Source organism: Bos indicus x Bos taurus, chromosome 13 (assembly GCF_003369695.1).
Source record: "Bos indicus x Bos taurus breed Angus x Brahman F1 hybrid chromosome 13, Bos_hybrid_MaternalHap_v2.0, whole genome shotgun sequence".
Lineage (NCBI taxonomy): Eukaryota > Metazoa > Chordata > Mammalia > Artiodactyla > Bovidae > Bos > Bos indicus x Bos taurus.
This window is the reverse complement of record NC_040088.1, coordinates 46,492,536-46,518,143: the sequence shown is the minus strand read 5'-3', so window position 1 is coordinate 46,518,143 and position 25,608 is coordinate 46,492,536. Positions and strand designations below refer to the sequence as shown.

General features: G+C 39.8%; 1 protein-coding gene across 7 annotated transcripts in view; it reads left to right on the top strand.

Moving 5' to 3' along the window:
• Nucleotides 1–25,608, top strand: part of MKX (mohawk homeobox) — a 71,556-nt gene that overhangs the window by 10,073 nt on the left and 35,875 nt on the right. For 5 of the 7 annotated variants that reach the window (XM_027559705.1, XM_027559704.1, XM_027559707.1 and 2 more), the window contains exons 4-5: nt 4,497–4,650; nt 5,082–5,417. In XM_027559705.1, the coding sequence (XP_027415506.1) occupies nt 4,497–4,650; nt 5,082–5,417 (490 nt within the window). Of the gene's footprint in view, nt 1–4,496; nt 4,651–5,081; nt 5,418–5,581; nt 6,826–25,608 lie in introns of those variants that run through there. The other 2 variants (XM_027559711.1, XM_027559710.1) reach the window with 2 other exon arrangements.

Genomic DNA, 25,608 nt, shown 5'->3' with positions numbered 1-25,608 from the left:
AGCTGAAACTCCAATATTTTGGCCGCCTCATGCGAAGAGTTGACTCATTGGAAAAGATTGATGCAGGGAGGGATTGGGGGCAGGAGGAGAAGGGGATGACAGAGCTGGATGGCATCACCGACTTGATGGACATGAGTTTGGGTGAACTCCAGGAGTTGGTGATGGACAGGGAGGCCTGGCATGCTTCAATTTATGGGGTTGCAAAGTCAGACACGACTGAGTGACTGAACTGAGAACTAACTACATGATGTAAAAATGAGGTGTTCAGTATTTTAGTAGAGTGACTGCTGCTACTGCTGCTGCTGCTGCTAAGTCACTTCAGTCGTGTCCAACTCTATGCCCATAGACGGCAGCCCACCAGCCTCCTCCGTCCCTGGGATTCTCAAGGCAAGAACACTGGAGTGGGTTGCCATTTCCTTCTCCAATGCATGAAAGTGAAAAGTGAAAGGGAAGTCGCTCAGTTGTATCTGACTCTTAGCGACCCCATGGACTGTAGCCCACCAGGCTTGTCCGTCCATGGGATTTTCCAGGCCAGAGTACTGGAGTGGGGTGCCATCTGAGTATAAGTTAATTCTGTGCATTCAAAGGTAGACAGATACCAGAATATCCCCGTGGGTTTACCATAATGATTGCTCTACCAATATGAATGTAAACACTTCAGTTAGAGTAGAATAAAAATGATTTAGTTTTTCTTCCAGCTTCTAGATATTTGGTTCTGTAAGCTTTCCTTATAAAATACAGTGTTTTTTAAAGCTCTGAATTTGACATTAAAATGCTGTTGCAGCACCTGTCCTTGGTAAGGAGGCTTGTTGCATGTAAAATAGAATTTCAAGAGAATTTAAATGATAACCTGAAGGAATCCATAGAAAGTTAAAGGTGGCAAATTTGAACTGGTGTTTTTACCTTCAGTGAAACAGAGGGCCTTTGCATCAATTAATTGGGAAAAACCTTGCGAAATGATACTTATGTAGATTTGTTCACCACCTATCATCTGCTGTTTGCATAACTTAACACAGGAAGATATTAAACACCCCTGACTATATACAGCCATTAAGGCTGTACTATAAATTTCTGATAATAAAACATTGGCAGAGTAAATGTGTTAGTAGATTGGGTGCCAGTTAGACTTCTGAAATCAGCTTAGAAAGAACCTGTTAGACACCAGCAAACCTTTATGGAAAATCTCCTGGTGTATGATTAATATACTCTGGTAGGAACTATGAATATGTAAAACATAAAGAAAAATGTGACTCCTATATATGAAAAGCTGGTCAATCCCACCATGACATTTAAAGGTTCCTATTTTTATATGTTAGAATTGTAAGTGTGTTGATTTTTTAAAATAAGAAGTCCACTGCATTTTAATAAAAATATGAAGAGTTTCATAAGAATTGGATTTTACACTATGTGGTACAATGTGTTGGTTGTATTAAGAGTTAAGGTCAGTTAAGATTTAAGATTAGCCTCTGAATTATATGGTGTTTAGTAGAGAAAGTAACAAAAAATTTCTGGAGTTGGATTCTTTTAACCATAAGTGACATGGCATAGGGGAAGTTGCAGGCTGTCCTATGTGTGAGAGGAGCAGAGAAGGACATTAAGCACCCATCCGTGATTGCTGAAGAAGTGGTGGTCAAGGGCAGAAGGTAGGTTGGTACCAATCATAAAGGAGATGGATTAATACTTGTGTAGGAGAGTGTGGACAGTAAGTCGCAGATTTTAATTTTCAGAGCTGGCAAGGATGTCAGGAACCATGTAATTCTGAAAAGTTGAATGACTTATCTAAACTCACACAGCCTGTTTTTGGCAAAGTCAAAAGAGGAAACCCGGCTCTTTCTGTTACACCACAGTTGGAGGATGACAGGACATGAATGAGGATTTGAAGATGTTAAGTAATTAAATCCTAACAGTGCATCATCACTTGAATTTGATGGCGGTTGTTAAGATCCATTCACGTGGGCAGAAGGAAAGATAAGGAAGTTCAAAAAATAATGTTCTAAATGTTCCAGTTAGTACTGACGAGGACATGGACTAACATTTTGGCCATGACCTGGAGAACAGAGAGAGGTTTGAGAAAACATTGGCCAGGCATTTCATGCCTCCATTGTGCAGGTTCCCCCGTGTGTCACGTTCAGTCTCTTCACTTCCTTCTGTGTGTATAGGGGACAAAGGTTATTCATTCCTAGCACTTAACACCGTGGCATACATGACCTTCTCAGTGTGTATTTGTTGAACGAATAGCCCCAGAAGTTTTCTGTTTGTAGAGGTTGGAGGAGATGGAGAATTTGAAGTCGGGCTAAAACCATAGTAATAATAGCACAGTTTGGCAGGAAGAGTGGTCGGTGGAGTCTAAGGCTTCTGAAATGCCATGGTGAGGTATTACACCACTGCTCATAAATTTGAGGACAATCATCATTGCTTAAGATACAAAGACAGGTTAACATTGAACATATGTATATTATATATGAATTGAATATATATATTATGTATGATATGGTTTGTGTGTATACACACTGGGATAGACTACCCTATTTTACCCATGGGGGGAAAAAGAAAAATGAGTTAAATAGATTTTTTTTAAGTAGGATTCACCACAGGTTCATTCAATAATTAAGGCTTGAGTAATGTGCAAAAAAAAAAAGAGTGTATTTATAGACTAAATGTTAAAAAAAAAGAAATTCCAGAGCAAGTATCACCACACAAACCATTAATATACTGTGGGATCATGTTATAGAAAAAATTGACAGAAAGACATAATCTTCTTCCCACATTTCATCCTTTTAAAGGCAAATATTGGCCTTTCAGGTTTTTAATATCTGTATATTTGGATAAGAACATGATATTTAAAAAGAAATGTCAAGTGTCATTTTAGCCTCTAGAAATTATGTCCAGCTCTTTGTAAAATTGTGTCCAGCTCTTTGCAACCCCATGGACTGTTGTCTGCCAGGCTCCTCTATCTAAGGGATTTTCCAGGCAAGAATACTGGAGTGGGTAACCATTCCCTTCTCAGGGGATCTTTCCGACCCCGGGATCGAACCCAGGTCTCCTGCATTGCAGGCAGATTCTTTACCATCTGAGCCACCAGGGAAGCCCTCCAGAAATCCAGCAGCACCTTAAACAAAAACAATGGGACTAACTGTGTTTTGCAGTATTCATTTCTTTGTCATCACCTATTTAGAAGCACTTAATTTTTAGCTTAAAGCTGGGTGTCATTTGGCTTTTTCTCTCTCTACTTGCCTGATTGCTGTATCTCTGCTTTGCCAGTTGCTACCTCCTTAATTGCTAGAGGTTTCCAGGGTTTGTTCCTTGACTCTCTTTTCATTCTACCTACTGTCACAACCTCAGCTCTCACTTCTGTGCATTTGACCCAGATCTGATCTTCCTTGCCCTTGAATCTCAGATGGCCTTTTTATTTTCTCACTGGCACATTTCACCTGTATGCTCTTCTGGTACCTCAAACTAAATGTTCCCAGACCAAACCCATCATTTCACCCTCAAACAATTCTTTCTTCCTCAGAATGGCACTGTCTTCTCTTCTTACATAAGTTTGATAACTCAAGGGCATCTCTAATTCTTCCCTCTTATTTACCTCCCATCATGTCTCTGTAATTTGATTTCTATTGTTCCAAGTCTGTACTGGAAACACACTTCCCCCCCATTATCCCTGACATATTCCTTCAAAGTCTAGCTTCATGAACTCTTGAGTCACATGAAAGTAACCCCTCCTTCTGTTTCATTGCTGTAACATTTTATTTTAATGCATCTTAAGCCCTTTATCACTTTCTTTCCTATATTAGAATTATTTTTTTGAATTATAGTTGATTTACAATGTATTAATTACTGCTGTACACCAAAGTGATTCCGTTACAGACATATATATGTGTTCTATTTATATATTATAGATTATATGTATTCCGTTATAGACATAAACATATATATTCCTTGATCCTGTTTTTATTTCATTGGTTCACTTGTGTCATTTTCTGGGTTCCACATATAAGTGATATCATATGGTATTTGTCTTTCTTTTTCTGACTTTCTTCACTTAGTTTGATTATCTCTGGGTCCATCCATGTGGTTGCAAATGGCATTTTTTCTTTTTTATGGCTGAGTAATATTCCATTGTGTATATGTACCATATCTTCCTTGTCCATTTCTCTGTTGATGGACATTTAAGTTGCTTCCATGTCTTGGCAATGGTGAATAGATTTTAGAGTTATCTGTGTATTCTCCTACCTCTCTTACTAGCCTCAAAATTTTAGGGCAAAGTCCTTTAATATTTTTTTATTCCTAGGATATAGCTAGTGCTCAGTCTGTACAGTAAGGGCTTAGCACATTTGTTGAATGAATGAATGAACAGATATGAATTCCAGTACTGTTATGTCTGAGAATATGTAATAATCAGAGATTATGAGAGAGGCTTAGGTCCTTTCTGGGAAAGTAACTGTATGATGGATAATTTTTTATGTTGTGTTAACTGAGAAATAAAACCTTTTTAGGTGTCAAATTGGTTTGCTAATGCAAGACGTCGGCTTAAGAATACTGTTCGACAGCCAGATTTAAGCTGGGCCTTAAGAATAAAGTTATACAACAAGTATGTTCAAGGGAATGCTGAGCGGCTCAGTGTGAGCAGTGATGACTCCTGTTCTGAAGGTTTGTTAATATTTTTATCTTGCTTTCTTTACTCTGCCTCTGTAAGGAGTCATTCACCACAATTCCTATTTCTAAGGTTGATCCCACAAAACATAATGCTGTCATAATGGTTCTTTTTTATTGCACAGGATAACTTGACTTTTATAATACTATAAATGACCAACCAGATTACGGCTGTTTCCTCTTGTTCATAGATTTATCATGTGTCAGAATAATATTTTCTGTGAAGTTTATTAACATTAAAATACCAAAGGGAGAAATTACTTAGATTCCTGCTTTTCTTTGCCTAAAAATTAATCTTAAATATCAAAGATAACTTTACACACTTTAAATATTCTTCTTATATGTATATTTTAAATCATTAAATATAACAATTGGGTGTCTGGGGAAAAGTACATGTAAGAACTACCTAGTGGTATTTTCCTTCTTAGATGGAGAAAACCCTCCACGAAACCACATGAATGACGGAGGCTATAATAATCCAGTTCACCATCCCGTAATTAAAAGTGAGAGCTCAGTCATAAAGGCTGGAGTACGGCCAGAGTCACGAGCCAGTGAGGACTACGTATCGCCCCCCAAATACAAGAGCAGCTTGTTGAATCGTTACCTTAACGACTCTTTGAGACACGTCATGGTCACAAATGCGGCCATGATGGGAAAGACAAGGCAAAGAAACCATTCGGGATCTTTTAGTTCCAATGAGTTTGAGGAGGAGTTGGTATCTCCCTCGTCATCAGAAACGGAAGGCAACTTTGTCTACCGCACAGGTAAGTCTGTGCTTTTCGTGATAACCTTGTTTAAACAGAATGAAGGCTGCAGCAGAGGGCCTTCTTTCTACAGATGTCAAGACAGAATTTTTATAGCCTGCGCATCAGATTTGCACATGTGGCCCATAATTCGATTTGAAACCTTTCATTTTGTTCTTCATTAGCAGATACGCTTGTTAGCAGATGATGGTCTACAGGGAAGTTTTCATCCTCAATGAAGATCTTCAATCTTAGCAATAAACCTACTTAGAGGAGATAAATGTTGGCTTTAAGAATAAATTATAATGGAGGAATGTCCCAGATCATAATTAGCCATGCAAATATTTTATATTCTATCTTTTCTCTTAAATTCTTTGATTGCTTATATTGATGGAAAAAGAATATAAACTAGCATGGGTGGCGAGATGTTTGTGAAGGAAAAGTGGCTTAAATTGCTTTGGAAATCTTACTTTTATTTCTGAAAAGCACAAGTAGGGCTGATAAATAGCTTTGAAATCTTTACTTTTAGTTCAGAAAAAATGAATCAATTTCTACCTGTCCTCAGCTTTCAGATGGAGTGGCAAGCTTGGTAAAATTTTCTGTCTTGACTTCAATTCCCCCAAAGCTTTGCATGTAAAGAGTGTTTGAGCAAGTTTGCTTCAGGACAAAGGATTGTGTGTGTCCTACATCTGGTACGGGTAGAGTCCATGTCCTGAAAATGCCAGGCAGTAAGATTTAGAAATGTTACCCTGTGAATTAACTTCAGGAAGCATGGAGTTCAGCCGTATTATGTCACAGATAAGAAAGCCCAGACAAAGAACAGACTGCTAGTGACTCTTCTATAGATCAGCAGTGCAGCTGAGCCTGCACCAGAGGTCCGAGGAATGTAATTACTGCTAGACTGCTGTTACTGTTATTATTACACATGTTGTCACCAGTCACTAATTGAATATTTTTGATATACTAGGTTCTATGCTAAATACTATGCATGTACTACTACCCTTAGTCATTATAATATCAAGAACCTTGATATATAAACAATAGAGCTTTATAAAGACATTTAAAGTTGGTCTGCTGAATATATCCTTAAGGTTATTTAGTCATCTGATTTTCAAGTGTCTACAAATATGTACAAGATACACTATGAGGATTCAGAAGATGTCGCAATACATTTTTAATGACTTAATCTCATTTTCTGTTTGTATTTCCAATTCTGATGATTAAAACATCTCCAGACACTCAGAAATACATAGGCTTGTAAGTAATAATTGTGTCTAGAAAGAAGTAAAATATACAATAAAAGATAATTTAGCCAAAAACAAAAAAGTTCAAACTATCTGTTAATACCTAACTGATGTGGCCAGACCAGAACTTGTAATTCAGAATGTTTATTTTCAGAAAAAGGAAAAAAAAAAATCATGTCATTCAAGTACAGATAATTGAAAAAGGAATAAACAGAAAACAAAAAATGGTAAAATAAAGACTGAAAAACAGGTAAATAAATCAAGAGTTGGCTCTTCGAAGTCAGTAGTAAAAGAAATAAGCAAAAATTAACTCAAATTAAAGTTGGAAGTGAGAAAGAGGATATAGCAATCAACATATTTTTGATTAAAATAATATTTTTAAAAATTATTATAAAGTACTATACACAATCGCTTGACAGTATAGGTGTATGCAAATGTATGGATGAATTGAATTGCTATTATCCACACAAATTGTTATTTCATAGTAAGAAAACTTTTAAATGACTGCTAATGCAGGAAAAATTATGGTTTTTAGTAAACTCAGTTCCCAAATGCTTGATAAAGCCATTGGATTTCTTTTTCAAACTTTAAAGAAATAATTAATTCCTATGCTTTGTATATGTTTCTGGAACATATAAAAACATGGGAAGTATCTCAATTTTTAAAAATGTAAATGTTTTCCTAACCTCAAACCAGATGAAGACAGCATAAAGTCAAAATTTTTATTTGTGGTACTGATACTGACTATGAAACAATGTGGGAAATATTGATAATCATCTACTGTTAAGTGGAAAATTTTTAATTGAGGATGCCCTGAATATGACAAGTGTGTATGGACAAGACAAGAAAGATAAAAACAATAAAAATTACAGTTGAATGAGGTGGGGTAATTGAGATCTGTTCTTTAAAAATTTTTTTTCTTTTTCTCATAAATTTATGTTGCCCAGTAAAAATAAGGTCATGTGCCTGTGAAATTTCCCCAGCGTGTGTGGGTCTTCTGAAAATGCAAGCTCTTTTCAAAAGTGACAAAATTTAAAATCAGAGAGGGACTAACATCCTGTACAGGCGATGCTTTTCAAAGTGAAATAGCCTGGCCATTTATTTTTATTAAAGCATTCCAGATGCACTTGGTTCGGGTTATGGACTATTCATTTGCCAAATTCTATTTTTAAATAAAAACCTATCTTTTAGTTATGCAAGCAATGAGATCACAGCCTAGACACGTAAGCTTCTGGTTTCTCTTGCATGTGTATAAGCTTTAAAAGAACAGAATAAAATTGTAGAGTTTGTGGATGGAAAATGAAGCAAGAGCTGTTGGTCTAAGACTGGTCTACTAAATTTCAGACCAAAACACCAAATGACTGTCTTCTGTGAAAACTGACAATGTTGCTGCAGTTGTCGCTGGGTTAGCAGTCATGCATGAGTAGTAGAACAGGGAATTTCAATAAATACTTTCTGAGAAACTGCTTTGGTTTTCCCTGGCACACAGGCTTGTTCCGAATTTCTTCAGTTCTTTCTGATTATATCTTTTTTCCTCACCTTAACAGCAAATTTCTAAGACTGCTAAGAGATTGATCACCTTTAAATACAATTTATTGGTTTATCTGTGCTTAGAAATTGTATCCATTTCTTCCACCCATTTTTGTAAGACAGCTGCAATCTCATGATGCATTTCATTAAGTATAAGGAGGCAAAAAGCCAAGTGAAAGAAAGAGTTGGGTTTTGGAAGGGTAATCACTGAATTTCATTTCCCTTGTTAAATTCTAGGAGGGAGAAGTCTGGGAGATCATAAAGCAGTAATCCTAATTGAAGATATTACTAGACACCATCCAAGTAGATACAAACATTTAAGTTTTATGTAGATATTAAATATTTCTCTGTAATCTGCAATCTACCACATCATGTAGAAAGAAAAGATATTTTTTCAAGGGCATAGCAGGCTATCAATAAGTATTCTGACGGGTTCCCTGGTAGCTCTGCTGGTAAAGAACCCGCCTGCCAATGCAGAAGACAAAAGACATGCGGGTTAGATCCCTGGGTTGGAAACGTCCCCTGGAGAAAAAAGTGGCAACCCACTCCAGTATTCTTGCCTGGAAAATTCCATGGACAGAGGAACCTGGTGGGCAGTACAGTTCATGGGGCCGCAAAGAGTCAGACATGACTGAGCGCTCTCTCTCTCTCTCTCTCACACACACACACACACATATACATGTATTCTGATAGCAGCAATCATAACATAGAATTGACCAGAATTATTAAGGTTATTCCTTCTAAATAGAATTAAGTAATATGCAAGAAAATCTAGTCAGTCGGTCTCATCTGTTCAATGAAATCATCTAAATTAAAATTACAGTCCTCTTCATCATGTTAGGTTAAGTGTTAGTCACTCTGCTGCTGCTGCTGCTGCGTCGCTTCAGTCGTGTCTGACTCTCTGCGACCCCAGAGACGGCAGCCCACCAGGCATCCCCTTCCCTGGGTTGCCATTTCCTCCTCCAGTGCATGAAAGTGAAAAGTGAAAGTGAAGTCGCTCAGTCGTGTCCGACTCCTAGCGACCCCATGGACTGCAGTTTACCAGGCTCCTCCTCCATGGGATTTGCCAGGCAAGAGTACTGGAGTGGGTTGCCATTGCCTTCTCCGGTTAGCCACTCAGTCGTGTCCAATTCTTTGTAACCCCATGGACTGTAACCAGGCTCCTCTGTCCATGGAATTCTCCAGGCAAGGATACTGGAGCGGGTTGCCATTCCAATGGTAATTTTCAGATATTGGGTGGAGTAACTTCCCATTGCAAACTGTCCTCCAGGTCTCTAGTCCTTAGATGGGTCTGCTCTCAGAGACATCAGGATAAGGGCTGTAGCTTCATGCCCACCTCCATTCCTCTTGACTCAGTAGTTGAGTTTCTCAAAATGGAACCATCTATGAACATCTGTAGCATCTTCCAGAGGGCGTCCTCCATAGAGCCTTTCCTAACTTGGATTCGAGTTTAATTTACCCTCCAAACCAAGCCTGTTAAATCTCCTTCTTCAGTGAAGAAGAGAGGAGTCACTTCTAAGAAGTATGCTTGATGAGGGGAAGGACAGGCACTTCTTGAAATAAAATGTGTGAACCTCCCTGCTCTGTTGCTGGCATGCAGACAGGTTCCTATCCTGCTATTCCTTTTCGCAGTTCACAAGTGATCAGCTTATAAATGGCTAGTACATGCTAATGATTACTCTCTGAGCCCCAGTACCTCCCCAGTATGTAATTCATAAATTTACTCTGCTCCCTAAAGCCTGAATGTTTCCACTTCATCTTACTAAACTGCCTGAAATCCCTCTTAATTATACACATCTGGTATAGCAAAAACATACTGGTGGAGAGAACTCTTTTCTGTATTAGTGTGAATTAACCAGATTAGCTTTCCCTCCACTTGATGAAGGTGAATATCCCTGAAGCAATGGAGATTTTGATGGAAAGAAGAAATAAATCATTTATTCCGTAAACCAGAGTCTTTGGGAGGAAATGTCCATTTGAATGGCCTGCAAAATGAGGGAACTAGGGATTTTGGTTACTGGGGAAAGACAAACGAAGCAGCAGAAAGTAAATCTGTGAGGACACAAGGCTAAATGCCATTTCCAAATTTTGTTCTTGGCTAACGATGACCCCAGTAGGTGGGGAGTGGGGGTGGTGGTGGAAATGTTATTTTTTCACTCTCTTCCTGCATACTCGTGTACTTTAGAAATTAAGCTGGTATTTTCCATAGTAAAACATAGGGATGCTCATGAGTTGACTAAACCATTGGATTAACCTGGGATTTAACTGTAATCTATATAGCATCATTTCTTTGGAGAAATGGCAGTCTCCGTTCTCAACCACTGACTTCACAGTGCACTTCTGAGACACGTACGAGGTATCCTTCAGGCATTCACGTCACTTATCAAAAACACTCCAGGCTCTCCAGAGTCCTGGGTTTTATGCTGGGCTGCTTGTCGAAAAAATCATAGCTTAAATGAAGCAGAGGGAAAGATTTAAAGAACTGCCTGCCAGATCTTTTTGAACACTGAATGACGACGCTTGATTTGTTTCATCAATTTCAGGTGTTTGGGGGGTAGCTTAAAAAAAGCCTCATGGGAGCTGAGAGAAGGCTTTACTCTTAAGGATGGCGTGGGTTTCTGTGTCCTAGCTATTTTCTCTGGAATTTTGTTGACCAGTAAGTCGACTTTGGATACTTTCATCTTCTTTTATTTCCCTTTTTATGCTTGTCACTTCCTTGTTTTTAGTGAAAGATTAAGCTCAGCCCTGTTGGATGATTCCAGACATTCTTTTCCTGGCATGCAAATGACTGTTGATGTGCTCCAGCAGAGAATAATAAAACCCTCTGTCACCAGCCCAGTTAGTGACATTTAAAGGATACTTGAAAGGTTATCCAAATTTTTTTTTCTGTCTTGTGTCTTTTACTACAATAATACCTCACCTATCAGATACCATCTGGAAATGAGGTTTTCCACCGAAGTGAAATTTCCAGATAGAAATTTCAGGACTGATTTTTAAAAAGATAGAATTTTCTGTTCCTCTGGACATACAGGATGAGACACAGCCTGTGGGTTGTGTCTCAGCACCCCCACGTCTTCCCTAAACTCCTCCTCCTGTTGCTTTTTATATGCTTCCACACTAAACTTGCTCCTGACACCTTTGAACAGTGTTTTTCTGATAACCTTTTTATAAAGGGTCTTTCCTAATTACTTATTCCAGAGCAGTAACCTTTGAAATGAGGCTTATAGAAATTCTGACCTTTGGGGAGGCTTGGGATAGAATTATAAAAATTTAAGCATGATATTATGAACACTGTAGATGTTTAAATATTTATCAGTGATGACAATGGCAAAACACATTCACTTGGATTATTTCTGAAGTAGCACATTAGCTTGACTTTTGAAAGTAAATTTTCTTCTTGCAAAATTTAAATGAAGCTGCTTAAAAGCCCTTAAATATTAAAGGGCTAAGAGATTCGTGGCAGACAAAAATAGAAAAAGAGAACAAGCTTTGGCGTAAGCAGTTTGGCATAAGCTCCTTCAGGGGTTAGTTTTTCATTCACTTTTCTTTGTTTGTTATTTGGTATTGTCGACTAAAAAAATACATAGTCACAACCTGAATGTAGTGTTGTTTTATTTGCTGGGAATGTTTAGGACTCGAGCCCATTTCAGTAGCTCTGAGAAAACTGCTCCAAGGAGGCAGGAGGGATGACAGACTACATACACGTTTTCAACAAAGGGAACAGGCCATCTGAACATCAAAAATCAGGCATAAAGTTACGGAGCTTACTATGTATGCGAAGATGCAAGCCTCTGGGCTCACTGAATTCATTGCTTTCATATATGCACCTCATGTATCTGGATCAGTCCTGTTTCCTTCTTCACCATACTTCTTGCATTTCCCCAGCCCCTCAGCAATCACTGTGGTGCCTGGCAGCATCCGCTGGATCGCAGTTTTGGGAGGCCTCATTCACATTTGAAGGCCAGAAATTACTGATGTCTGTGACATTTCTCATTTATTGATATGGCAGGAGATATTTTCATTTCACAGTATCATGTGAGAGCCGGAAAAAGTCTATATGCAGATGTTAAGACTTAGCAACCCCATTCAACAGCCTGGTTTACAAACAAATTGAAAATGCATAGCAGCTTCATTGAGAAAATGTACACCTTTTTTAGGGCTGTGTTGGAGCTGTCTATTTTTTTGTCCTTTTATACGGTCGCAAAGAGTCGGACACGACTGAGCGACTGATCTGATCTGATCTGATATCGTTTTCTCCAAGTGGAGCCTTAGAATGATGGCAACATTGTTTTCAAATTTGTATGACTGTAGAGAGAAGGCTTCCTGGAGTGCAGCTGTATGGTCTCTCTCCTTTTGTGCTGATACTCACCGATTTGTGTGTATTAAAAGCCCTCGAATGCCCTGAAATAGTATTTTATTCCTTTTTATTGTCCCCCTAGCACTTAATACAGTGTGTCTCACATATTTGCTCCGGAACTCTTTTCTTAAGTGAATGAGTTAGTGTTTTCATGATTTCATCTGTCTGCCTCTTAAATCACCAAAGACATTGTAACGTACGTATGTACATGTTGATCTGTGTCTGTGAACATGACAAGGGAAAGAAAATGGTCCCAAATATGTTTAAATGGATTTTAAAAATAGGCAAACGCAGAGAAAGTTAAAGCTCGTGGAAAAAACTAAACAGAATGAAGCTTAGAACTACGAGATGTTTAAGAGAGTTGAAACAAAAACTTAGAAAGTATAAAATGAAACCAATTTTCAAGTTAAAAGAGTGACTTTCAGGAAAATGTAAGGATGATAAGTGGAAAAGTTTAGCAGTTTAAAAAAATCCACTGAAGAATAAAAAAGTGTAGCAGACAGGCAAATAGAAAAGGAAGTTTTATGGATTTGACTTCATTAAGTAATGGTATCTATTGTTTACTTATCTAGGTCGTCACATTGTGGGTGAGATTTAAGAAACACAGTGCAGATTTAGATCCAGTGATTTAAACTCTTCTGTCCCATTCACTGTCAGGGTTGACATGACTTCTTTGGCTTTTTAAGAATGACTGTTTTTAATCCTAAGGTGAAATTGGAGAAAGTCTATGTAGAAATTTTACATTTTCTCTGTCCTCCACATGTAAGACTATAGATCTCATACATTTTTACCTATTTTCCTGTTAAAAACAAGTTCATCAGCGTTACCTTTTGATTCTGTGGGGGTATCCCCTGTATTTTGGCAGGACTGTCTCCTGGCATTCCGTCTATGGTAATTGATTTTCTGACACTCTGTGCATTTCAGACTTGCAGTGGTCAGTCACACCTGGTGTCGTTTCATAGAAGTGCTGGTTCATGTCACTGCATTTAATACTGTGTCAGTGTTTCCATTAAGAGACTCTTTTCATTCCCTAGGGCTTCTAAATAAGTCATAAAAACTCAAGCCAAACTCAAAGCTGGCATAAAAGGACCTTTTTCCCCCTTCTTCTGTGTATAAGGAATATAAGTGCCTAACTCCTGCTAATTCTAAATTTAGTCAGGTTTGTAAACTCTTTACACACTGACAAGACCAAATAAGATCTGTTGACACCTCTCCAGCCTGGGACTGAGAAGGATGTCAAAAAGTTTTTACTGTCTGTGAAAATAACAAGACATTCTGTTTAATGAACATGGAAGTGGTTTCTTTTTTTTTTTTCTTTCTTTCTTTTTTGGTGAGTCACAGTTAGTTTTTCCCTTCTGCCTCCCGACTTTGTTTCTAAAATTAAACAGGTATTTTTTTATGTCAAAATTTGTCTTGTTGATGTAACAGAATTTTCACTCAGAATAAATACGTGTTTTCTTCTAGCCCAGAATTTGGGTACTTTTAAATTTTGTTCTTGTTTTCTATTAGACATTATATTATCTATAATTGTGGTTTTTGAGGAAGAAAAGTAATAATAATTTTGTTCACTTTGTTCAATTTTTTTCACATTTGAATTGTTCATGGTTTTCAGTTTAAATGAAGGATGGCATGTTTAAATGGCAGCTGTGTAATGAACCTTTCTTTTCTTCGTTACCCAATTTGTCTTATTTTCATCTTACTAAAGAGGAAAATGGTCAAGGATTTTTATAAATTCAGCAGTGAACTTTAAAGGGTCTTCCAGTTCAATCCCTTAATTTGCAGATTAGGACATCGCTTTGGGTTCTACGCTGAGCACTGAGATGGCTGAGGTTTTGTATGCAGGTGGTCGCGTTGCTTGGAAATGTGATCCTGATGATTGGTACCGTACGTCTATGGCTTTTGGCTATTTCAATTAATTGAATTTTATTTTTAAAATCATGTCTTTAGTGTTGAACTTTTCAGAATTTAGGATAGATGGTTGTGCATTTTTAAAAAACTCATCTTTTTTGATAGCTTAGGTCTCTTATTGCTACCTTCCTTTCCCTGATTCTTTTTTTGTTTTTTTAATTTATTTATTTACTTTTGGCTGTATTGGGTCTTTGTTGCTGTGAGGGCTTTCTTGAGTTGTGGCAAGAGGGGGCTGTTCTTCGTCGAGGTGCACAGGCTTTTCTTTGCAGTGGGTTTTTTTCTGGAGCACAGGCTCTAGGCACACGGGCTTCAATCAGAAACTTGTCTGTTTTAATGGCTGCAGTGGAAAGGTCTTCACACATGTTGGTAGATAGTAGACTGTAATAGACATCTGGTACCTAGGGTTTATGCTGTGTTGCTCCGAGAAGAGAAATGGTTTGTAGAAGATCTCTAGTGGTCCCTGCTGTGGGGCAGAAGTCTCTTGGGGGGGGGGGGGGGGGTGTGTGTGTGTGTGTGTGTGTGTGTGTGTAGCAGTCATAGCAGTAGAATTAAACACAGTTCGGAAAACAAAGAGGCTTTTGAAAAAGTCCTCTGTCATGGGTCTACCCTAAAGACCTTGCCTCGTTACCTGAAAGTGGTCTGAAACACATGGGAGAGATACCAACAATCCAATTGGAGATGGTTTGGGAAGTTAGATTGGACTCAGCTTAGCAGTGACGTCACTCATTGGCTCCTCACAGTGTTGAGTCTTTTTTCCGTCAGGCCAGTAGGACGCTGAAGTGCAAAGATAACACTAAGGTGCTTTGGGGTCAGGTTCACCTGCAGCTTTCCCTCAGGTAAGACACTCCACTATGTGAGTGTGGGAAAAGCTGAATTGCAGTGTAGATATCACCAGGCCCCAGGTTTGGGCAGCACCTTGCTGTGTGGCCGGATGGCCCTGTGAGTTTGTGTGGCATCTTCCACAACCCCTGGGCTGCGATGGGGTTAGAGCAGCCTCTTGCCCACTGACTCAGTGCTTGGATAGAGGGACCACGATGGACATCTTTGACACAAAGACTGTGTTCCTTTTTGAGCACCATTGTATAAAGCAGTTCTGCCTTTGATTGAGCTTCTTTTAAATGAAGAGAATAACATTTTAAAACAGTGATGTTGAGAGGACTCATTTGGTGAGATAAAATTAAAATGGAAAAACAACGCAGATGAAAAGGAAACCTTTTTAAAGTGCTGAAAGTTGGAGACAACCATTCATAAAGTGGAATTTCCAAGAAACAGTTGCTCTCAAGCTCCCACACCATCGCCCCTGCATTTGAAATTGAGAACTGATGGTCCCTCTCTCGAGCCAGATGCAGGTTACGATGGACAGAGCTCTCAGTATGGCAGAGACACTGCAAGGAAGAAGACCCTGTTCTGCCAAGACTGTCATTATGACACTAAAATGTACCCTTTTGCTGAGGCCAAAATTCAGAGTCGCTGCTTCCAGTTTCTGCACTGATTTAGACAGCAGATGCGTAAAAGGCAGAGTGGTATTCGGGATCATTTGTCACATGGCTTTGGGGCAAGAGGGTGGCTGTCTGGCAAGAACAAGAATTCCTTAGATGTTACTGGGTCTTACATTTCTAAACGTAAACTCCCGACCAGAAGTCGCTTGGTGCCAAGTGCCTTTGCTGTGATGTCTTCGCCCAGCACAGAGCTAAATGGCTGCTTGAGAACCACCAGCCTTCCCTGGTTTGCAGCCGAGGCCGAATGTTATCATTGTTTTGCATCTTCCTTAATCGTCTTGGTTGCATTTCGTCTCGCTGTATTTTTTCTTCCTTTTCTCCTCTCCGGGGCTGCTAAATGTCTCCAGCTGGATCAAGGAGTTTTTTCACAACTTTGTCAGTAGTGCAATTGGTTTTGTTGTGGTTTTTACTGTGTCTCCTGGGTTCCTTTACTTTAGACCTTTTCAGAAATTATGGCACCAATTCAGATTTACTCATGACCCATGGGACCTCCAATTTATCTAACCTGTGTACTTTTTTCTTCCAGGATTTTTTTTTTCCTTAAAATGTGCTTTAAAAAGTATAAACGTAAATCATCTGGAATAGTCATTCTCAACTATCTTGAAAGGTGTTTGAGTTCTATTTCATGGTTACTATGATTGAAGCAGTAAAACTTTTAGTTTATAGTTAGAATAACTTTTCTCTCATTAGGAAAATATAAAAAAAGCTCAACTTTATGATTTCATGACATATTACCAACCCCCAAATACCATTCCTAATCCCCACCCCCCTACACACACTTGGTGAAACGCTAATAGGAAACTCAGAGAAGAAGCAGAAAGGTAAATGATCTGTGTTTGACCTCACTCTCTCTGGTGCTTTAATTAAAACGATAGTATAAAGCTCCGGGTCGACGCCCAGTGGAAGCATGACCAGTTCAATGTATATTTTGCTGCTGCTAAGTCACTTCAGTCATGTCCGACTCTGTGCGACCCCAAAGACAGCAGCCCACCAGGCTCCCCTGTCCCTGGGATTCTCCAGACAAGAACACTGGAGTGGGTTGCCATTTCCTTCTCCAATGCATGAAAGTGAAAAGTGAAAGTGAAGTCGCTCAGTCATGTCTGACTCTTTGCGACCCCATGGACTGCAGCCTACCAGGCTCCTTCGTCCATGGGATTTTCTAGGCAAGAGTACTGGAGTGGGGTGCCATCACCTTCTCCGAAATATCTGCTGCTTCATCTGTAGTTTGGAAAATGACTTTACTATGCCCCAAATTTCTCTCCAGCCTCCCTTCTTACCCGACCTGAAATCGGGTAGATTTAGCCATAGAAAGTTATGGCATCGCCTTAGACATTAGGCTCTCCATATTCACCCAGAACTGCTAGCAATTGATAATGTGCTCCAAGGGCCTTGGTTCCTTTAGCTGTAAAATGAGGGCTTATGACAAGATAATCCATAAGTACCTTTTTGTTGTTGTTGTTTAGTCTCTCAGTTGTGTCCGCCTCTTTGCGGTCCCATGGACTGTAGCCTGCCAGGCTCCTCTGTCCATGGGATTTCCCAGGCAAGAATATTGAAGTGGGTTTCCATTTCCTTCTCCAGGGAATTACCTTATTACCCTTGATCATCTGAGATCCTGTGACATTTTTAGGGAGAGAAGGGAGCCCACAGTTTACTGAAAGTCATAGTTAAATACAGACCGTATTATCTCTGTTAGAAACAGAACCTAGGCTCTGAGCAACAAGGGGAACATCTCGCAGGAGTATTAGGGAGCCCAGCAGGGGTCAGCGCACCGGTGACAGGTAGACCATCTGCCCAGGTGCTGGGCCAGGAGGTAGGCGAGGGACCCTTGTTAAATCTGCAGGGGTTCTATCTGTGTCGTTTTAGGAAGACTCCTAATTTTATAAAAGTTTGCTTCCAGTTACTTCTACTGCTTGTATTATTTTATTTGTACACTTATATGCTCATAATCAGGCTTCCCTGGGGGCTCAGTCGGTAAAGAATCTGCCTGTAGTGCAGGAGACCCAGGTTTGAAGATCCCTTGGAGAGGGGAATGGCAACCCACTCCAGTATTCTTGCCTGGATAATTTCTTGGACAGAGGAGCCTGGTGGGCTACAGTCTATGGGGTTGCAAAGAGTCAGGACTGAGCGACTAACACTTTCACTTTTATGTTTATAATCTACCTAAAGTGTTTTTATAAATGGTATGAGCTAAAGATCTGATTTTTTTCCCACATTAATAGCCAGTTGTCCTAGCAGGACACCCTGAGTGCATCCACTGCTCCTTACTGATTTGCGGTGCTTCCCTTATGTGTGTGTCTGTTTCTAGACTGTACTGCTGCTGCTGCTAGATCGCTTCAGTTGTGTCCAACTCTGTGCGACCCCATAGACGGCAGCCCACCAGGCTCCCCTGTCCCTGGGATTCTCCAGGCAAGAACACTGGAGTGGGTTGCCATTTCCTTCTCCAATGCGTGAAAGCGAAAAGTGAAAGTGAAGTCGCTCGGTCGTGTCCGACTCTTAGCGACCCCATGGACTGCAGCCCACCAGGCTCCTCCGTCCATGGGATTTTCCGGGCAAGAGTACTGGAGTCTGGTTCCATCGCCTTCTCCGCTAGACTGTACTGAATACCGTCAAACCTAAAAGCTGCTCCTCTGTCAGTAGCACACTGCTTTCACGACTGTGGCTTTGCTGTACATGTTGACGTCTGGCAGGCTGTGTCTACTTTATGTTCACTTTTTTCAAAGTATTCTCGTCTAGACTATTGAATGTACTTTTCTAGTTGGACTTTGGAAGACGTTTGACAAGTTCTACTTAAAAAAATCCCATTGGAAATTAGGATAGCACAGAATTTAATATCTTTATTGTGTCAGGTCTTCCCACTCAGGCATATGGTTTATTTCTCTATTTATTATGAGCATCTTTCATGACGCTCAACACGTTTTTGTAGTTTTCCTTTACATAGGGTCTGCATATTTCTCATTAAGTTAATTATAGGATCTTTTGTTACTCTTATTGTTTCTATTGTGAATGACTTGTCCGTTACATTTTATAATAGTCATCACTAGATATCCTAAAAATCTGTTGGATTTTGTATATTTTTCTTATATCCAGTTGAATTGTCAAGACACACAAACATATATAACTTTCAGAGAGTAACAGTTTCAGGTTTTTATTTCCTCCCAGCTTTCCCTTTCTTCCATCTTCCAGGTATTGCATCACACTGACCAAGTTTTCTAAAACAGTGTTGAGTAATAGCAGTGATGACAGACACTAAAGGGAATTTTCCTTATATTTTACCTTCAAGTATAATTTTCACAGCAAGCTTCTGATATGATCACTTTGTCATGTTAAGGGATTCTCTTTCCATTCCTAGATTATTTGATAAGGAATCCCCTGCCCATGTAACTAAACAGGTTGCTCCTTTTATCAAATGCTTTTCCACATTTTTTAAGAGCATCATCTAGTTGTCCACCTTTAATCTATTTAAATTTCTTAGAGTTCAAATGGCCTTGAATTCTTAGGAAAAGTTCTGTTCCATCAAGATATGTTGTTCTTTTAAAGAGATTTCTGGATTTAGTTTATTAGCGTTTTACTTAGTAATTTTATATCAAAATTCTCAAGTGAGGTTTGTCTGTAATTTTATCTTTTTCTAACGCTCTCCTTGAACAGTTTTGAGGTTAGAGTCACACTGATATTGTGGAATGAGCTGGAAAGTATTTCATCTTTTTCTACTCCAAAAAGTTAAAATGAAGCATGGATTAGCTCTTTCTGGTACCTTGAGGGTTTGAAGGAATTCACCTGTGAAATGATCTTGGCCTGGTATTCTTGGTCCTCTCCTTTTCCTCTCACATTTTTCATCTTTCTTCTTTATTTTATGAACAGTTTCCTCAGCTTTTTCCTCCCGGTCACTAACATAACCTTCACCTTTACCACTTCCAGTTTATTAATCAACCTATTGCAGTTCTCATTGTAGTATCTCATTTTTGTTTTCCAAGAACATCTTTTTTTCTTATTACTCCTTCTTCACAGCAGCCATGATCCCACGTTGATCAGAAGTTGCCAGGGTCTCTGCTCTGCCTGTCTCTATGGCCTTCATGCCAGGCACCCTCTTTACAGAGGTTTCCTGCTTTGTGTAAGGACTTCCCTGATGCCTCAGTAGGTAAAGAATCCACTTGCAATGCAGCAGACACAGGAAACGTGGGTTCGATCCCTAGGTCAGGAAGGTCCCCTGGAGAAGGAAATGGCAACCCACTCCAGTATTCTTGCCTGGGAAACTCCATGGACAGAGGAACCTGGCGGGCTACAGGCCATGGGGTCGTGAAAGAATTGACACGACTGAGTGACTAAACAACAATTACCTTGTGTAAAGAACATTTGCAGAAGCTGTGTCCTGGGCCGGATCCCCCCGCCCTGCACCCCCACCCCAGACTCAGGAAGGCAGCATGGCCTAGCTCTTCCCTTAGCTGTCCTTTGACTGGTAACCCTCAGGAGCCCTGACCCACTTACTCTGTGACTTGGAATATCTTCTATGCCCTGCTGGGAGCAGCAGCTCATGCTCCGCCACGGTCTTGCCCTCCACATGGTTTGAGTTGTGGTTCTGTTTGAATTTCCCCACCCACTAGATGCCACATGCATTTCATCTTCCATGAATTTCTCAACTCTTCTGATTTGGCGATGGTACCCTTTATTGTTTTTGAGGACTGCTAGGCATTCATTTGGTTTTAAATTTACAGTCTGTGATTTTAATGGGGTTTTGAGAGAGAAGTAAATCAAGCTTAGTCAGTATACCATCTTAAAGGGAACTCTAGCACAGACTTCCAGTAAATGATTTTATCATAAGAGATGTTTCCTTTGTTTCTGTTTTACTGGGAATTTGCATACATTCAGAATTAGGCATCAATTCTGAAAATCAAAGGAAATTGTGTGCAGAGTGGAATGTGGGAACTCCTGGAAAATTCCTGATGGATTTCATGTACAAAAACATGACATGTTATGATGGGAAAGACTTTCCATCAACTATTTTTTGAAATAAAGCACTAAATACAATGTAGTTTTTAAAAAAGGCCTCTAATTATAACACTATGATATAGTGGTACTTGACGGTCATGCACCTAATAAATACTGCACTTTTGAAATGTGATTAGAACCCAAATCAATACCATTTTACTCTGAAGTCTCTGAAGTGAAGCATGTGGCAGGACATGCTGGAACTAACTTTTCTTTTTGTCCTTCCAGTGGAAAACTTAAGTTCTTTGTTTGAGCGAGTACTGTTGGGAATTTTTAAGTAAAAACAGGAAGCTAAGAATTCCATTCATTTTTGCCAATCTTTCCTTCTAGCAAAGTATCAATGGAGCATTAAATTTGCTTTATATTATTTTTCCCCTCTCATACTTCAGTTACTTTAATGATTTTTAGCTAGTGGTACAAATGTATTTAATTAAAATTATTTATCAAAATAAAGTAATGACATGGGAAGTGAAGTGAAGTGAAGTTGCTCAGTTGTGTCCGACTCTTTGTGACCCCGTGGACTGTGGCCCACCAGGCTCCTCCATCCATGGGATTCTCCAGGCAAGAATACTGGAGTGGGTTGCCATTTCCTTCTCCAGGGGATCTTCCCGACCCAGGGATCGAACCCAGATGTCCCGCATTGCAGGCAGACGCTTTAACCTCTGAGCTACCAGGGAAGCCCCTAAAAATACATTAAAAAAGTACATATTGAAATTTAAATGTTCAAGTTATTTGAATAATGTCTAAATATCTTGTCTTTCCTCTAACATCTTTCTTTCCTTTCTTCTTTCTTTTTTCTCTTATTTCTTCTTCCATCTTTCCTTCCTTCCTCCTGCTATTCTCCCTGTCTCCCTGCTTCCGTCTCTTTTCTTCTCTCTGTTTTAACAGTGAAGTCCCTTGTCTTTGCTCAGGGCTCTGCTGTCCAGATTCTTTCCCGGTTTGTTCAACTGTGGCTCAGTTGATGGATATTTCACCATATTTCTGTCTCTGGGCAGCGGTAGACTGACCACAGAATACTTTTCTATGAGGTTTCTTTCTTCCCTTAAGGATATGCTTGATTGTCCAGCTGTCAGCATGTGGACACTGTGCTGATTAAACACTAATGAGTTCAAAATGGGCCGCTGTTGCCAATATCATTCTGAGAGCAGCACCATCTCTTGCTGGAATGTCTAACGTTCCCAGAGTCCCTTGCTCATGATCTGTTCGGTGTCTGTTTTCCTGGGGGAAGAGGAGTTCTTTCCCTGAACGATGTACTGATGCTTTGGCACATCCACAGAAGTACTAGAATCCTCCCAGTGAGGATGAGGTTAAGAGCACCACGTGGTTTCTCTTCAATGACCCTGCACACCCTCTGCTAGAGATGCTACATGAGCAGGTACAGATCCAAGCAGTTATTTTCAGAAAGTGTTAAGTGAGGCCCCTGAAACTAAGACAGACAGAGAAATGTCAGAAGACTAGCCTGAAATCACAGCACATCCATTGGCAGAAATGGCAGCTTCTGTGTCACGGTTAGGGATGGAGTGTGCTGTTTTTTAGTTAAATAACCATCACAGGTTCAAAAGTGATGACTGTGGTTGTAAATCATATGCTTATATTTTGGTAAGGCGATGGCACCCCCCCCTCCAGTACTCTTGCCTGGAAAATCCCGTGGACGGAGGGGCTTGGTGGGCTGCAGTCCATGGGGTCGCTAAGAGTCGGACACGACTGAGCGAGTTCACTTTATTTTTTCACTTTCATGCATTGGAGAAGGAAATGGCAACTCACTCCAGTGTTCTTGCCTGGAGAATCCCAGGGACGGGGGAGCCTGGTGGGCTGCCATCTCTGGGGTCGCACAGAGTCCGACACGACTGACGCGACTTAGCAGCAGCAGCAGCAGCATTGCTGCTTAACAAGCTTAGCAACTTAAAACAAATATTATTATAAATTATTATATAATAAATATTATTATATATTATTTCAGTGGACAGTCTGATGCAGCATGGCTGAATGCTCTGCTCAGAGTCTCACTAGGCTGACATCAAGGTTTTGGTCATACTGGATTCTTACCTGGTGGCTCTGGGGAAGAACCTACTCAAGCTTATTTAGGCAGCTGGCAGAATTCATTTCCCTCTGGCTGTAGGACTGAGGTCCTGCCCCTCACATCTCAGCCTCTAGAAGCTGCACCATTCCTTCTCTCCGGTCCCTGTATTTTCAAACCAGCAACAGTATGCCCAATCCTCCAAAAGCTTGAATTGCTCTGCCTCTGCTCTGTGGCCCCAACCAGGAAAAAGCTCTGAGTTTAAGGGGCTCGTGTGATTACATTGAGCCCACCCTTCATTTAACATCAGCTGATGGGTAATCTTAGTTCCATCTGCAAAGTCACTTTTAATGAATAACATAGCACATTCACAGATGTGACACTAAAGGGGAAAGTTATGGGGGGCAGAATTCTGCTTATCCCAGCAGAGATCACATAGCAGGGGGATTTGAATGAGGTTTTGCCTCTTCAACCTCAAATGTTTGGACAACAAGCGTCATCGTTAGTGTGATCCGTTAATTATAAAGTATAAGAAAGATATTGCTGTAAATGCTTTGGGTATGGATAATCTGTAAACTGAGTAATCAAATCTTGTCTAAGTAAATTAGTTAAAATTTACATAATTATTTACATATAAGCACAAAGAAACACGCATATGTATTCTCTTTATACCTTCGGTTAGTCTTGCTTCCCTGAAGGGTACATACCTCTTATCTATAACATGCAGACAGGCATCAGACAATTGACAGGGTATGTCTAAGGCTGATGGCTGGAGAGTTCCCTATGGTCTGCACTTACTGAGAATAGCTGCAGTTTACTGAGCACTCACTCTGTGCCTGCATTGTGCTCCACCTGCATGTGTTACTTTAGTCCCTGGAGTGATTCTATGATACATGTGTTACAATCCTTATTTTGAGGATGAGAGAACACAAAACTTGCTGTTGTTAAGTCATTCAGTTGTGTCTGACTCTGTGACCCCACGCCAGGCTTCCCTGTCCTTCACCATCGTAGCTTGCTCAAACTCATGTTCATTGAGTCGGTGATGATGTCCAACCATCTCATCCTCTGTCACTCCCTTCTCCTCTTGCCCTCAATCTCCCCAGCATCGGGGTCTTTTCCAGTGAGTCAGCTCTTAGAATCAGGTGGCCAAAGTATTGGAACTTTAGCTTCAGCATCAGTCCTTCCAATGAATATTCAAGGTTGGTTCCCTTTAGGATGGACTGGTTGGATCTCCTTGCAGTCCAAGGGACTTTCAAGAATCTTTTCCAACATCACAGTTCAGAAAGCATCAGTTCTTTGGCACTCAGCCTTCTTTATGGTCCAACTCTCACATCCTTACATGACTACTGGAAGCACCATGCCTTAAGCTACAGAGTCCAAAAACAATCACAGAACAAAGTTGATGGGGTAGAGGGAGATGTTACCTTGAAAGGAGCAGAGCATCAGTTGAGAAAATAAGCAGACTGCAACCAGATTCCTTCCTGTAGCATCCTGAGTGGCCCAAAAGAGCCGAGGGCATGAAGTGGGAAGCCCTTGCCTGGAGCCTGGGGTCTAAGCATTTACTTACTGCTCCTGCTGGTGCACTTGACTTAGAGCTTCTATTTTAGGCCACTCTGTATCAATCCACAGAGTATAATAAACTTGTGCCTTGAATTTTTAGATAGATACATTCTAAAAATATTAGATTTAAATTAAATCAGATTTTAAGGCCAGCACAGATACTTGGTATTTTAAAACAATCCGGCAGTGAATCCTTTTGTTGTATGAACAATGTAACTCAACTTCTGTGTTTTATAAATTTAGGTTCTACTAGGGTTTTCTGAAATTTAAAGTTAGACAACACTATCAACTGCCTTTTATTAGTTCTGTCATTGTTTCAGCAGTAGTGCCTGTTAAAATATTGCATCCTGGTCATAAAATACAACTGAAATCACTGGAAAATATAATACTGAGTAGATGAACTGTGACTATCATAGATTAAAAACCACAAAAATGTTGTCTTTGTGTGTGAGTGTGTGCTCTCAGCTTCCTATATTAATAAAGATTGTTACCTTAGAACTAATTTCAATTGTTTTCTCCAAAACTGGGACTCCATAGCATTCCTTAAAAAAAAACCAAAAAACTTTCACTTTTAATCTATAATTAAAACCAAAGTTTTCTTTTAATTTTAAAAGTTTGTCCTTGAACTAAAATAACATGGAACATTTTAAAACATGGCTCCAAGTTACTGTAGATACATTTTATTTAAACCACAGAGACTGCAGTTAGATTTCTCAGTGCCAGACAGACTACAAATTATAACTGTAGCAGAAGTGACTATGAATTTCTGAATGTTGTAGTACCAGCAAGGCTGGTTGTTATTTTGGAGCCGTTCTTCCCTTTGGGCTCCGCTCATGAATGACTTAATCCCTATGTAAGATCGAATGTCATGCTTATTGCCATGCATAGAAAAAAACTGCAAAGCTTCCTTTGCGATTGCACAAATTCGGCATGCACCCACAGAGGAGCAAAGCAGTAGGGAGCAAGAGTCACAAACAGAACTTGTACAGCGAGGCTAGAACACGGTGAAACTCCAAAAGTCAGATGAATGATAAAAATATCCTTTAAAGTCGGATGCCTTTATTTATTATGGCAAGAAGAGGGGGATAATGTCCATGATTGAATTGTAAAAATA